Consider the following 16,186-nt stretch of genomic DNA (forward strand, 5'->3'; position numbering starts at 1 on the left):
TCTGACCAGCTCCTCTAATCGGACACTCATCTTGGTTTCTCCAAACTGTCCCCTCACCAAATTCAGAATGCAGTTCAAGGTCCATGTGATCACATTTAGAGCTTTCTATGTGTCACACACCTACATCAGTAAGCTATTACAGCACTATATCACTAGATGGTCTCTGAGGTTCTGATTGGATTGTGTCTGTGTTATACCTTGGCTCCAGGCTTAAAACCAAAGGACTCAATTCATTTGAGGCTGTGGAGCCTATACTTCAAAACTCACTATTACCACTTTGGATTGTTGGTCATTTGTTGACTTTCTTATTTTATGTTTTTTGTGGTAATCTTTAAATTGTATAATTTTATAATATTATGATTTATATATCTCTTGTTTTTGTGATGTATACATTTGTTAAGTCTTAATCAAATGGTGAAAATCATAAAAGTCCACAAAAAAAAAAGAATACCGCTGGCTGCATATAGTATATCATCTTTGGTGTTTTAAATACCAGCTCTCACATGTACAATACAGTACATCCTGTAGGTGTTTTAAATAGGAAGAAAGCAGTTGGGGGATGGGTTGTAGAGCTTTCGGTTTCAGCTAAATTAGAGAGGGAATTGAATTGAATGTGTAGCTGGCTGCCTAATAGTGCCTGTCTTGCTGCTGTGGTGAAGCGCTGCCTTGAAGCCACACATTAAACCAGCCAATAGCAGGTCAGCTAAAGGGGGGGAGATTCCCAATCAACAGTGGAGAGACAACAGATGACGTGTCGTGGGGGGGGGGCATTGTGTGCTTAAGAGCATGCATGAATGGGAGCGTGAGTGAATGTTTGCGATATAATAAAAAGGCTCCATACGATGTATAGTCAATTTACATTTTTAACACACATTCTAATGCATACTAAATTGTAAATGTATAGTTGGGTTTAACCTGTTATGTATTTTCTTGAATAGCTTCGTAATTGAAGTGGCTTTAGGAGCAGAAACCGAGCTGCCTCACTTATGCATCGATGTGCCTCTGTTTGTACATAACTGTGTGTTCTGTATGTAGAAGAGCATACACCAAGAAAAACAGAGAGAGAGAGAGAGAGGAGTGAGAACAAGAGTGCTGTATGTGTGGGTGAGGCAGAATACACCAGTGAAAATATATTCATCCATCGTATGTGTGGTAGAGGAAGAACCAATTAATGTGTGTTTGACTTTACAATCCTCTCTTATACCGTTTGGCTCTCTGCTTTTGAAAACATAGTGGAGATACTAATATGTTCCCAATACCCTCGAACACGTCTCGAGCAAAGCAGTGAATATTTCTATAGAATCTGAAGAACAAAAAGCTTTGAGCTTTTCTTGATACGTTATAGATGTGTGGTTATATTTTGACATCCTGAGCTGAGCGGTGTCCACATATCTCACAACGTGCCTTTGAAGTGGTGTTATTAATTTCCTGGTGGGTCATATTTGAATTAGTGAGTCACTGAGGCTCGAGTTGAGTCTCGTCTAGACTGTTCTGTGTGTAAAATGGAGAGTTCAGGGCTCTTGGGTTGGAGATATTTATCAAGTTGGCGTTGAGATTTACTGGCGTTTTGTCCCAAATCGCCAGGCCAGTTAAATCCCCTGCAATGGTCACGCATCCTGTGATAGAGTCCCTGCATTAAGAGTATGCATTATGTGCCAGCTAAACCTGTGAAATGAAAAGTAACGTCATCTGAATAGTGCACAGGAGACAACAAAAGAATGATGATGATGACGAGGAGGAGGACGAGGAGGTTAAAATAAAAAGAGGCTGCTAGATGAATGTGAACCCAGCATTATATCTACACTCTCACTCAAGTTTCTTTTAGAACTTTCCACCCATCCTTAGTGTAGGTTTAGGTATCAATTCTAACTTACAAATAATGCTTCAGGAGAGTCACTGAAACCTTGAATAAAAGATGCAGAGATTGTGTAAAATCACATTGGACTCATTAAACTTGTATGTAGGATAACCACAAATAACAATAGAAACAGCAAACAAGTCCTCATAACATTGTGCTTGTTTTTTAGTACACCCTTGTTAGATATGGAGTTGGCTCACAGCCATGCCTTCCCATTCTTTTTAGCAGGCACAATGCCTTTGGTAAATAACCACTGCTGTAGTAAGGTTCCACTCCATTGAGCTGTGTCATTAACTAGCTTGTGTTGTGTGTGTGTGTGTGTGTGTGCGCTTCAACGTGTACGCTGTGTGGGTGTGTCTATTTGTGTTTGGTATTTGCAAGGGTCTTTTCCACCAGCTTAAAGCTCTCCAATGTATTGCCAAACAAATGAATACCATGAGTGTATTTTATATTCAGCTAAAGAAAAAGGTGCCTTCTAATCCACTTCCACTCGACTGAAAAGACTGGGACATTGAAAAGCTGGATTTAGGAAGATTTGTCTTCACTGCCCGGCCATAGAATTAGCTTTTGTGGGTCTCACAAGCATTGATGTGTCTGCAAAGAAACTACAACAGCACTCAGCCCTGATTCCATTGACATAATTGGTGTCATCTTAGTATTGATATGGCAGCTGAATACACACGGGGGCAGTTGATTTGGCTCGTCTTGTGAAAAGTCCAGCCAATACCTTTACAGAGGAGATCAGATCCATTATGCTAGTATTTATTCTACCACTGATTGGATCAGGAGAACACTACTGGGGCGTAATTACTCCCCTACAGCCAACCAGACTGCTGTTTGAGCTCGCATCACAATTGATCGTGTTTTCTTGACATGACTGATAATGTGATTTTTCGTTTCACAGTTACCCTCACCACTGCTCAATTGTGGAGAGTTGATAGTTGATAGAGAAAGAGAGTTTCCCCAGATGGGCAATGTGTGCCTGTTGTGCCATTAATGGATATTAAAGGGCCGGGAAACATCCTTCAGTATGTCACACTCAACACTTGCATCAGCCTTTAAATATCCCCTCCTTATTGGATCATAAAGACTTCAGCCGGGCTTCCCTCTCGCTGTAATGTCCCTTTGCCCATCAGATCAAATTAACTTAATTTAGAAAGACAAGTGTAAATGAATTTGTGTATGTTTACATGTGCAGTTGTATGTTACGGTTTGACATGAGCTGCCCTGAAATGAGATGTGCCTGCACTTTCAGGAGACAGCAGAGATGGCGGAGCAGAAAGGAGAGAGGGATTTATGAGGCAAACCTTCTGTGCGTCTAACAAAATTCAATCTAAAGCTGTGACAAAGATATATCTTGATGTCCTGTTGTGACTATAATTGTCATTTTGATCAAAAATGAAAGTTATAGCATTTCTCGCCCAGCATTAGAGTGCAAAAACACCCTCCTCATATACTAAGTATGTCAGGCACCCTACATACAAATATGACCTAATCTTAAAATGTATATGTAAATATGAGGAGGTGAAACTAGATGTCGCTGCTGGCACTGTATTAGGTTTAAAATATAAAACATGAACATACCCTGAAGATTTCAATCCTCTGTCCTCCTATTCACTTTCAAACAGGGGTACGTATGCATCAAAATCCTTAATGTATCAAACGCACCGGAGGCTTTCATCTTATTTTCCTTTCGCCCGATTTGGTTCTGTATGAAAGGGGCACAGCTCCTAATAGCACGATATGCACAAAGCTGCAGGCTAATATTCTTTTACAAAAACGCTTGCCTGGACATTGTGTAAGTGAGGTTGCCAGCTGTGCATCATTTGGACAAGGACTTGTCATAGTTGCATATTTCAAGGAAAAAGTCCATGTAGTGTAATGGGATCATTAAAAGTCCATTTAGCCAAAGAGACGTGGGGGGAGGGGGGATGACACGACTGGTTTATTATTTCTATGCAGATAGTGTCCTGCTTTTTTTTATTTCTAAAGTGATTTCCCCCCCGCTCCATCTGGCACTGGAGTCATGATTAAAGTGATGTGAGATTTTTTTTTTTTTTTCCACCGGGAGATTAGTTTCAGTGAACAATAGATGCGCTATTGACTGAAGGAGACGCTTCTGGAGCCCATTCAAAAGAATCTGAATGTTTCTGTCTATCACAGTCCTGTTAGAATAGAAACGGGGATCCCCTGCCATTTGGCCCCGCCTGGTAACAGTCTGAGTGAGCCTGTCCACAGACCCACTCCAATACAGCAGAACCCAGCCAGCAGCAGCTCCTCCGGCTTGGCTCTAGATGTGCCTGTATCTGTATGTAACCAGCCAAATCCACATAAGCTCATTATTAGAGGTAGAACAGAACTCCTGGCTCGAGAGCCGAGCGGCCCGTTGTTTGGCTTTCACTTGCTGCCCGTGCATAACTGAGACGGATGCTGCCCAGCCTCTCCAAGACTGCTGCTGCTGCTAATCAGAGCAAGAGAGCACAGAAGACATTGAGGTTTTAAGGGAGGAGAGCAGCAGACTACTTGACAAATACTGCAATACTGTAGCTTACAAGAAATCACAAACCACTGTGACCTGCTTATGGAAAGAGCCAACGCAGTCTTTATGTTTTTTTAATGTGTGCAGAAAGACATTGCAAACCCTTTACCACTCTGCTGTTGGGAGTGCAACATTGCTACAATCTGCATGGGTCAGAGGCAACAAATCTGGCAATGCAAACAAAACACTGGGTTGGTGCTCAAACTACTCTGGAGCTGTTAACAGTTTGGAGAGGAGAATGCTGTTCAAACGGCTGTCTATCGCGGAAGATGCCTTGAATCCCTACCAAGATCTAAACAGCAGAAATATTTCAGCAATCAAATTATTCAGCTACTATATTCGGCGTACGGATTTGCATAACGCGTTAAATAGGTCCCATACGCCTACATAAAGAACATCATAAATTTCAAGGCAGGAAATGACATAATTGTCCCTGTTAATAGGGGCAATGCATTTATTGTCCGATTTAATCCGGGTGAGATTGTGTTAGCTTTGAACACTTTGTGGGAAGTCTTATTGTCACTGTATTAGCGATGACTGCAGTTTGGTACTGGGCACCAGTAGGACAGTGGTGGGATATGAGGAAAACATTTCATTATCCTAAACCCTGAACACAAACCTTCATCTGTCTACATGAACAGAGGTGAAACAAAGAGTTGCATGTTGTCACTTCACTTGACTCTTCCCTCAAGTTTCCCTCAGGCTTGAAGACTATATTCCTTAAGCATCACGCTGTAAGCTCCCATCTGGTTCTGCAGCCCTCCTGCTTGGCTTAGCATTTATTTAAATGGAGTGTTTGGTACCACTGTGATGTTGCACTTTAACTTAGAGCCACGGCTGATTCTAGAGTGGTCAGTTCAACCTAGATCATTGAGAGTGATGATGAATGAGTGTGGTTGTCAGTTACTGTATGTGGGTCTGGGTTTTGCGCATCAAATGAGCACATGGTATCATACAAGATTGCTATTTTAACAAGTTCAACAAGTGACCATTTTCCGACCCATTAGATTTCACTGTAGGGCTGCTTGATTACGGCATTTCAGTGAATATTTAACACGATTACTCATTTACATTGGAAACATCGTGCATTTATTGAAATGACAAAAACAAACCTTTAAATATTATTAATATAAAAAACAAGTAAAAACATAAATTACAAAAATTTGATAAATTAATAAAATAAATAAAAAAGGAATATATATTTATATATATAAAATCAGTGAATAAAAATATATTAGATAAAAATAAATGAGGTCAACAACTGAAAACTACTAAACATATTAAGGCTGAACTAAACATGCTACAGACTGGCTGAGAGCGAGTTTAAGACGAAAGCTCACAACTGCAAAGGAAAGTGGTGTAATTAAAAATACTTCCCCAGTTCACGGCTTTTACGTTTCAAAGCTTTTGTGTGTTTTAACTGCATCGTACACAAAAGCTTGAACAGCAGCAGTAAAGCACGTCATCAGACGTCAACTTCAGTCTTGTTAGCTCTGCAAATGAAGAGTGATGCTGCTAAACTGTTAGAAAACAACCCAGAGAGGCTGTTATGGATGACTCGTTGACTGGTAGTGACATGTTGTTCGTCATGATCTCACAGGGGGTCTTTGGCCCTGGGGACACGTCATCGCTCTCACCATTGACACCCACCGAAGTGGTGGGTTTTTTTTCCACTGGGATAGGACTGATCCTGGGTAGACCTGCTTCGGTCTGAAGAAGCATCCATCTGAGAGAGTTCCCTTTGTAATACCGTCTGTGAGTTTGGCCCATTGGCTATTACGACTGTGTGATACTGTCATGGTGGTATTTGCATTTTCAGTTTTCTATGACGGAAATGTAAAAGCGTGGCAAGAACAGTTCACTGCTGACTAGCGTACACTGTGCCTCGATGTCTCTCAGGGGGAATCGTCTTCTCAATGATTAGACGAATGTTTAGCCCGAGCAGCTCCACAAATTGGACAAACACACACTCTTATAGACCGAAGAACTCACACGCACGCAAAATCTTTGCCTCGGAGGACATAAACCTCACTGTTATAGCATTCATGGCCAAATCGTATACAAGCACTGGATACTGAACCAAACAGAAACGGGGAGTGAAGTCATGCACAGCATGGAGTCTGGTGGATGAATACTGAAAGAGATAAGGTACCCGGATAACTAAAAGATTGGTAGAGAACAAACACACACACCTCCTTGCATGCACCACCCAGTTGCACACAGATTACATATAAGCCTATTAAAGCCACCTTCTAAAAAGTATTTCATCAGTTGTTGTAGTTTAAAAGAAAGTAAGTACTTAAATACGTAATATAATTAATGAAATGGCAGTACTAAATTATTGCGTCCAACTAAATCTCCCATAAAGCGGACAATGTGAAAGATAATGAACTGCCCATACATAATGAACAGCTTGGAGCAAGATGAGAATATACTCCCTATGTTTTATTAATGCTCCTCTGTATTTGTCATATCACCGTTATCTATGATATAAAGTGCTACATTATTCACGACCGTAAATGGATTGAATAGTTTTAAAAGATTCTCAAGGGACAAGGATTTTAGAGCAGAGGACTTGAGCTTTGAGATAACTTCTTCCCTCTTTCCGTGCCCGTGTGAGTAAAAGATGCAGTGTAATGTACCATTATTAAGTTGCACTCCCAAGTAATGAACTATTCCATTCCAGCAGTTCATACCGGGATGTCAAACAATCTTAAGACCTTGTGAATTACTGTCCAACATCTACAATGCACTGTATCTCCTTCTCCCCCCCCCGCAGGAACACTTTACGCCAGAGTGCAAATTCAAGGAGTCGGTGTTCGAGAACTATTACGTGACATACTCCTCCATGATATACCGGCAGCAGCAGTCGGGCAGGGGCTGGTACCTCGGTCTGAACAAGGAAGGAGAAATCATGAAGGGGAACCACGTCAAGAAGAACAAGCCAGCAGCCCACTTCCTTCCCAAACCTCTAAAAGGTAAGCCGGGGCACATCCTCTTTCCCATGTTACTGTTACACCATTAAGGGGTCGAGTTATACTCTGTCAGAGTTAGTTCATACACTGCAGTAAAAAAAGTAAATGTTGCTCCGAACAGTTGCACTCTAAAGTATAAAGTTGCTGTAACGACTTAATCTATTGAGAACGTTTCTTAATTATTCAGCAATGTCACTTTTCTAGTTTGTTTTTTTATAATAAGAGACCTGCACTGGGAACCGTAAGCGTTTCTCTAATTAAACTTCTATTCTTTTACTAAAGAGCTGCTTTCTACATGACCCTCTACCATTGAGCAGTCCCCTTAGAGATGCTGGTGTTGACCTAGCTTCCACTAGTTGGTCACACTCCACTGCAGACAGAAGCAGCACGAACAACATGTTTTAATGCCTCGAATAAGGACTTTATTTTCAGTACAGTGAAGTCAAAAGAGAACCCCACCCATCCAGGCTATGTGTGTGTGATAGTGTGGCAAATGTGGAGAACAGAGGAATGGGAAGGGAGAGGCAGAAATGGGTCTCTCTGTTGAAAAGGCCACCGTTTCCTTTCATCTTCAACAAGACACAGATGTACCTGTCAACAGAGAGAGAGTCTGTTTTCACTTCAGTGGGATAAAAGAAAACCCTTTTTTTTCTTAGTAAGGAATAAAAGGCTTGCAGCACAAAAAAAGCCCAAACAATGAAGAAAAGAGGGCCGTTCCTTTAGATAGCCGAGTTTCAAAGTTTGGGTCCATCACAAGTTGCTATTTTTATAGTTTCACTCCTTTATTTTGTGTGTGTGTGTGTGTTCACACATTAACATGCCTACTGGCGCTGTCGATTTATTACTGGCTTCTACGGTAACTGTGTGAGAAGATAATTTAGTACCAGATAAAATATTTTATCATACAATTATCAAGGATCAGGGGATTTGGGCAAAATGTAAATCAAGTTTTATTTTGATATCAGTAAATATTTTGCTTTAGTTGCTACATTTGGATACATTATGGATATACAGGGAAATGGATATTTTAATTAATAAACTGACATTCACTTACTGACCATTTCATTAGGCACACTTACAACCTAAAGCAATCCAATAGAACAGATCTGCCATTAAGTCTACTTGTATAAAGGGTATACTTTTTCAGTTTTTGTTGATGTCAGAAAATTGATAACTCTACTTTATTTTTTATTTTTGAGGTCATAGTGAGTGGTGGTGTGAGAGTGTATTCTTCCAACAGTTTCTTTTAGATAAACACTGTGACTGTGAATTCATATTCTTATTTAGAAATATACGACTCTTCTGTTACGATCATCCGTACAGTGCAGTTTCATATACGTTTGTGTTACGGCTGAACTAAAGCATTCATGTGTGATTGTAACGCTGGATATTCCAGCTCGGAGTTACATTCTTCTATTTCCAAATGTGATGCTGCCCCTTCTTGCGTCATTGGTGAAGCTCCTCCGGCCAGCAACTTATTAAAAGTCTGTGCCTGCCCTCCCAGATCACGATAATAGCTTTTCACTTTCATTTAACCGAGCCATCGAGGGGGTCTCAAACACACTTACGAGCAATAACCAGGGAGGGATTGCCTTGCTTTATGCTCAGAGAAAAATACTGAGAAAAAGAATAACGAGGATAGATGTAGGCTGGGTGAGACAGTAAATCTAACAGATTCCAAAAACTATTACCCTCAGCTGTCTTTTTTTATATCTCATCTCCACGGAGACATTTTTTTTGCAGTCCAACAGCAAATCCTAAACAAGTTTGTTGTAATACCCAAAGATGTAAGTAATTCTCCTTCTTTTGAACAAACTTTAAATGATCCAGTGATGCACCATATTTACTAAATCATGTACATAATTTAAACTCCAGATGTATCAAGTGGTTTGGAAAGAGCTTTGCAAAGGAACCAGAGAGAGAAATAAAGGAGAATTTGTTCCAGCGGCTCATAAAGATTTAGAGGCGGCGGTGTTACAGGGCACCAATTAAAAAGCTGTCTCTGTATTGGCGACAGCATCTCCTCCAGCCATTACTCACTACTGCTTCTGGTTCCAGTCTGTGAGTCTCAGCCCACAGCCTCTCATTCTGTCTTCCTCTGGATGAAGCAAGTTCAGCTCCCGTCATTCAAAACCCAAACAGGAAGATCCTCTTGCAAATCTTCTGGAAATAATTGATGCAAGACACAAAGAGTGTGAAAAGTGCACTATGGTCCTTCGAGTGGCGTCTTTCACCGAAACACGCAGAGATTTATATTACATTACAATCATTTCGCAGACGCTGTTATCCAAAGCGACAATAAGTGTATTCAACATAGGTATTCAAGAGAACTACTAGTCACCAGAAGTCATAAGTGCATTTCCTTGATTACACAAGAATCTAAGAGCATAAACCAGAGCGAAAACCAGAGCAGAAGTACAGTGCAGAAACAAACTAAAACGAATACAATAAATGCAAATAAGTGCTAATACAATACAATACCATAAGTGCTAAGTGGAAGGCTCAGGGTGGTAGATTTATGGAGGAATGTGAAAAATGACGAGATGGATGGTTGTTACTGGGGATTCATGTCTAAATATAAATAGTGTCACTGGTGTTGAGGTGGAACCATAATACCGAGGTCAGTCGCCCACCATTATAATCACACAATACTGTCACTAACAAGCCTGGAATCAATCATCAGCAGTTTCCCAGTGAAACCCTGCCATTGATTGATGTGTGTGAGGATGGTCTCCGGATTGCTGCTGTGACCAAAAAATGCCGGGCTAAGTGAAGTGTGTGAAGGACTGGGTTTGCTGTTTCAGCCACACACTCCCTTAGGAATGAACATCAAATAGCATTCTAGGCAGAAGGATGTTGACGACATCCTGAAACCAAAGACTCGGATCACAGATGTTTCTTCTGAAAAGCGGCTGCTGAGACGCTCATTGGGCCAATGCTACATACACAGCAAAGCTGGAGCACTAGCAGCTCCTGCATTTATAATGGCCAGCTGTGAATATAGGATGTTTTTTTTACTTCAGCATCTAATGCTATAATCTCTTGATTCAGCAGTTTGCATGGAACTACGCGATCCCACGTCATGCCATCACTGGAACTACAGTATTCTAACCAAAACAGAGCGACGTCCCACTTTGTTGCCATTTGTCGATTACAAATCACGGTCCTTGATGTCTGTCGTTGCTTGTCTAATGAGTACAAAAAGGTCAGTTTGTCTGATTCTCAATTATTTTGTGTTTCCACAGTGGCAATGTACAGAGAGCCATCCCTCCATGACTTGACAGAGTTCTCCCGGTCCGGCAGCGGCACGCCCACCAAGAGTCGGAGTGCCTCCGCTGTGCTCAACGGAGGCAAAGCCGTGAGCCAGAACGAGTCGACGTAGCCCGGCAGCCGAAAACCTGGGGCCTGGGGCCGAACCACGAAAACCTTACCTCCAGCAGAGCACGAACACAAGCAGACTCATCTCACCGATCGGCGGTTCAGGACTGGCTACGACAACAAAACCACACACCAATACGCAGACACCATCAATAACAAACACTTAGGTACCATCCTGGTCAATCATCATCAAAAAGATCATCAATAGCAAGAAAGTTAACAGCACAGAAACCATTCTGAGCATTACAAAAAAGAAATATTACATTTTTGCTTTGGTTTATCTATTACCTTGATCACTCTTTTTTGGTGATGATCGCATACCAGTTAGCTCATCTTTACCTTGTTTGATTTTTCTTGATTTCCTTTGGTCATTTAGACACCAAGCACTCGTGCATCTGTCGAGACAGGGACAGGAAGTTAGACATGTTGGCGTTCAGGGCTGCCAGTGATAGTGCTGGTCTACGAGGCTGTGGTGGTACAGTACGAGCCCTGATCTCTGTCTCCTCCATGCTTCTGTGAATACAAAGCCTATAAACTCCCTGGTGTGGCCCAGCCCGGCGCTGCCGGGACTGTGGCCAGCCGGACGGTAGCTCTCCTGCATCCTAGTGCACACGCTCAGAGACTGAGCTCATGGGAAAATGAAGCCTATGTTCAGCCGACCTGAAATATAAAAAAGGGACAGTGTGTGGAGTTTTTCTTTTCTTTTTGTCAGAAATGCCACAGCTGCACCTTGGGTTTTTGGCTATTTTTCTGAATTAGCCAAGAGCTTTTTATTTGATAACTGGCTTTTGTTTTTGTCCCCTCTTGTTCTCTTCCCTCACCATCGTTCAGTATTTGTATTTTCGTTGCTGTTACATCACTGAAAGGGGTTCCAGCAAACCAAAGACAGAACGAAAGAGTGTCCCTTTAAGCCGCTGAAAACCAAGCCAGTATAAAGACTGGACATTTTGGTTTTTTTCATTGTACATTTTTATTGAAAGAAAGCTAAGTTTTGTGGGGAAAAAAGGAACAATGAACAAAGCAAGTGATTTTAAACACTTTGGAGGTGGCAGCGTGCTTGATGTTGTACTTTTTGCTGATCTGCTCGATGGCCGAGGATTGAAACGACTATTCTGTGTTCCCATTCCCTTCTGTTACCACTGTGTCACAATGTCTCCGTCCTTTGTCCTCGTGATCCGTCTCCTCCCTCTGTGCTTGTGTGTCATACTTCGACTCCCCCGCCTCCCTTTTTTGTCGACTTCTATTGACCGATACCGTTCACCATAGGAATATGGTGCAAGCCACTTCCCAGGATGCTTGTTATGTGTTTGAGTAAGTTATTGTGGTGACAATATTTTCTATATTTAAAAAAAAAGAATACTGTGGACTTTTAGGTGGCTTAACATTTTATAGGACACGTCATATTTGTAAAAGTGGAAAAAAAAAAGAAGGAAAAATAACATACAAAAATGAACATCTTCCCTTTCTTGCACAGGGCATGTACAAACACAATTATGTACAAAAAGGACCCCTTTTTGTGGGCTAGGTACTCTTCCCTTCAGCTACATAACTTCTTTCTGGTACATGCTTCTGGGAGGCTTTCTTTTCTTAGGTTCCTCCAGAGGTGGTTTGTATTAGTTGAAACTATCTCTTGCATGGGAGAAAGCAGGGAAATTCTGGTATAGAGCTGCATGATGTAGGCTATGTGTATTAACCCACGTTGGATCATGTGTTCCAAACTACCAGGCTAAAGCTGATAAAAACAACATTTTACAGGCAGGCGTTGTGGCTGCCTGGTAACTTCCAGTTGTTTATTATTTGTTGTATACACAAAAATGCACTGAATAAAATGTTTATATTAAGATATAATTTTAAAATGTGTCAGACTTCCTTCTTTGTCCTATCAACTGCCTTATTTATGTAGACTCCTCAACTTAATCTATGTATTCCACCATCCGGCCATTGCAATTATAGAGGAGCTTGGTTGCGGGGATCCGATTTTAGTTGGCAGGATTACATGGTTGGTTGGTGGTGCAGAATTGGGAGCCAGCTATGCTGAACACACACTCATATGGGACGCCGACATATCATATATGGCTGTAATTGCCTCAGAGTTGAGGAGGAAAGGCTTGTAGGGCTCATTGTGTCCACTAAATCAATACGTCATTTTGGGTTTGAGAGGCTGAAGTCTATATACACCTGGAGATTTCTCCACTGCTGTGGCTTTTCGATTCGTGCCGAGTGGCTCAGCAACGGTGTTAAGTAAGAAACATCACTTTTACCATTTCCCTAAAAGATTGAGATTGAGATTCCCAAAAAAGAAATCATCTTTGGGGCAATGCACAAGATCATCATCCAGAAATATCAGAGATCCTTCTAAGTGAAGGGAACTGCAGGTTGTGCCTGATCAAAATAAGTCTTTACATAACCGGGCAGTTTAAAAACAAACCCATGATGGGTAAAATCAGAAGATGTCAGTTCTTTCTGTGTTCATATGCACACAAGGCAGAAACGATCTGGTGAGTCGGTCACTGCTAAAACAAAGTGGTGAAGAATGATCTGAGTGATGGCATGGCGCTGTGTTAACCTGCCAGGCTCTGTTAATAAGGTCAGCCCTCTCCGTTGGTGCCTCCGTCATCTCTGGAGGAAGCCCTTTCTCTAATGAGGGGTTTTGTCCATGATTGTCGCCCACAGTACGTGTGAGGAATGATAAGGGTAAAGGGTGTCAGCCTGTGACGCAGAATTAAGCAATATAAGAAAACTACTATTGTTGAGCAAACTGTAGTGAAATGGAAAAAACAAGAAAATTGAAGGTTTTCTGAATTCATTTCCTGAATACAAAGGTATTTAATGGGACATGTCAATCAAGGACACGTTGCCTTACATTTTTAAAATAATACCCATTAGTTTGAAAGTCTAGGAAATGTTGCTGACATATATCCTCCTCAACCTGGGTGCTTAAACATTTCAATGAAGTTTACACGAGAAGCAGCACAGTCTGCACAGGAATTCCTCTGTAAATTTGCAACAAAGTGACGTGCAAACTAGCTCCTATGCTTTTTAAAAATGAATGAATGACAAACTGTCGCTGTTCTTTTCTTCTTAAACTGTCAGGCTCAAAGAGAGATTGTGAAAGAATGAGTGCCTTACATCACCCCCATACAATATGCATTAGAATACTGTATCTCCATATTTGCAAACTCCAACATTTTGTAAAGACCTTTCATACTTATATTCTGATCAATGGTGCATTGGATAGTGTAGACACAAAACTGCACTACTGTTGTCACAATACCACAATTATGACTTTGATACAATACCTGCCGAAAGTATCTCGGTATTGATGTGATACCACGGCCAAAAGATTATAATAATAAATTAGGAAAAGCAACAGAATAAAACATGACAGAACATGGAACATAAAATTCCTTTAGGTGACACAGCTGCATATTAAAAGGTTAAATCCTTGAGAGGTAAGTACAAGCTGTGCTGTAAGCTTAATTGTCACGTTAACAATGAGGCCACAACAACTATGCTCTCCAACAGAATCCACACAGCACACCGGCCTCTCTCTCTCTCTCCACACTAAGCCGACACACAGCTTGGTTCCGCCTCTTCTTGTTGCCGTCCCGGTGTCCAAAAAGAGGAGAGACAATGTCCTGCTTGAATCCAGGTTCTGACGAACGACAATGGATCAAATCTGTCCAAATGGGGTGCGTTTGGGTCCACAAACAGAAGTGAGAACAGGCTCTCTTGACGCAACAGTCTCCGGCTTGCTGCATCATTTACAACGGAAAATCTTTTCTCGCACTTACTATCAATACTTGTGAATGAATGTATTCAATTTGAATAATGAATACTGCAGGACATAGTAGACTAAGCTTTTAAAAGACAGTTTCGTGACAATCGTAACTGACAATTTTTTTTAAAAAGATTCAAGAGACCCCAAAACTTTTGCTTTGTCGTTTATTTGAAAAAAAGACGAGAAAAAAGAAAACAAAAAGAGAGAGATACGTCAGACGAATCTCTTCTGCATTTTGATGGACAATTTTTCTGAATCTGAATTTAACGAATAGTCAACAAAATCAGGTCGTAGTGGAATGTGCTTGAGAAGTTGTGTCATCGTACAATATTTTAAGGGCAAAAGAGACTTGCTGGTTACTACAGCCTATACTGCACAGCTCTACATTAAACTCACTCTCCATCGTCGGAGGGTGCGATAGAGGAGGCATCCATTTGGTCTATGGAGACTGCCTCATTACGCCCATTGCCAGCAGAGACAGGAGGACTAATAGGCCTCTGTAATATAGGCCCCGATATGAGCAGCTTCATCGTTCAGTTTGACATCCCCCTACTCCCTTCATTTCCTTTTTGCCCATCTCTGGACTCCATTCATTAGCACGGGGCAGTCCAATTCATTAACGTAGGCTGCCACTTTCACTCTTTGGCGTCTCTTTCTCCATTTCCCTCTTTCTCTGTCTTTCACTTGCTTGACCAATCAGGTATTCTGCCCCTCACTTGGCCAGACTAATGAATCTTCATGGAGCCCCTAAAAAAGAAAAGAAGAAGAGAGAAGATGCAAATCCTGACGGAGCGTCTCTTGCACCTACTCGCCACGCCACGCACGTATACGCACGGGAAGCAACGCTTTTGCCACTCCAGCGTGCGAGGTTCTGAGAACTCGAGTGGGATCGGTCGGCAATAATCCGTCACGAATCGAGCCGAGCTGATGGAGCTGTGATATATGTGAGCACTGTGTACCTGTGAACGCTACAACTCATTACCCTTCATCACTGCCAGCACACGCTGGCTGCCTTCCTTCCTCTCTCTCACCCAGTCTCTCCATCTTTGTCATCTTATTCACAGTTGCACTTTCAGCGTGACATCCTTTACATGTCAAGAAATGACATGAATGTCTCTATAATGTGCTTTATATGGGACTGAATAGAAAGGCTTACTGCATGATCCTTTGGTGCTTCTTTATTGACTGTATTAGAAATTACTAAATTACTCATTAAAGCTTTACAAATCAGCAATTATATTATAGTATCAAGCTTAGCATTAATAAAAGATTCATTAACGTTGATAAAATCATGAATAACGATTTGAAAACCGTTCATGACTATGCTTTACTGCAAGTGTATAGAGGATATGCATCATGATCAGATTTACCAGTTTTACAGTCAAAGCTGTAAAATAAATCCTTTTAACTTCACATATCGTTACTTTCTTTATTTCTGGGATTAGTTATTTCTCACTCACAATGTGGATGTTACAGATGTGTCTGGTAGCCTTTCATTATCCTTTTTCTTACCGCGTTGTCACCAGAGGTTATTCAGAAAACAATTTTCCACCTGCCAGTCAAGAAGTCAATGCATGAAATTACTCTAATTATGAGACAAGCTGGAAAGATTTTTTTGCACACAATTTATTGTACAGCAAACTGAGTCAAACGCA

At 41.2% G+C, this 16,186-nt stretch overlaps 1 protein-coding gene across 4 annotated transcripts in view; it reads left to right on the top strand.

Moving 5' to 3' along the window:
* The window catches only part of fgf13a (fibroblast growth factor 13a), a gene marked incomplete at its 5' end in the record, with an annotated part of 80,378 nt that extends 67,848 nt beyond the window's left edge, over positions 1-12,530 (top strand). For all 4 annotated transcript variants that reach the window (XM_079167900.1, XM_079167901.1, XM_079167903.1 and 1 more), the window contains 2 exons: positions 7,177-7,375; positions 10,618-12,530. In XM_079167900.1, coding sequence (XP_079024026.1) covers positions 7,177-7,375; positions 10,618-10,754 — 336 coding nt within the window. In that variant the 3' untranslated portion in view covers positions 10,755-12,530. The remainder of the gene's footprint in view (positions 1-7,176; positions 7,376-10,617) is intronic.
* Positions 12,531-16,186: the final 3,656 nt, after the last annotated feature.

The sequence above is a fragment of the Pholis gunnellus genome (assembly GCF_910591455.1).
Source record: "Pholis gunnellus genome assembly, chromosome: 10".
NCBI lineage: Eukaryota > Metazoa > Chordata > Actinopteri > Perciformes > Pholidae > Pholis > Pholis gunnellus.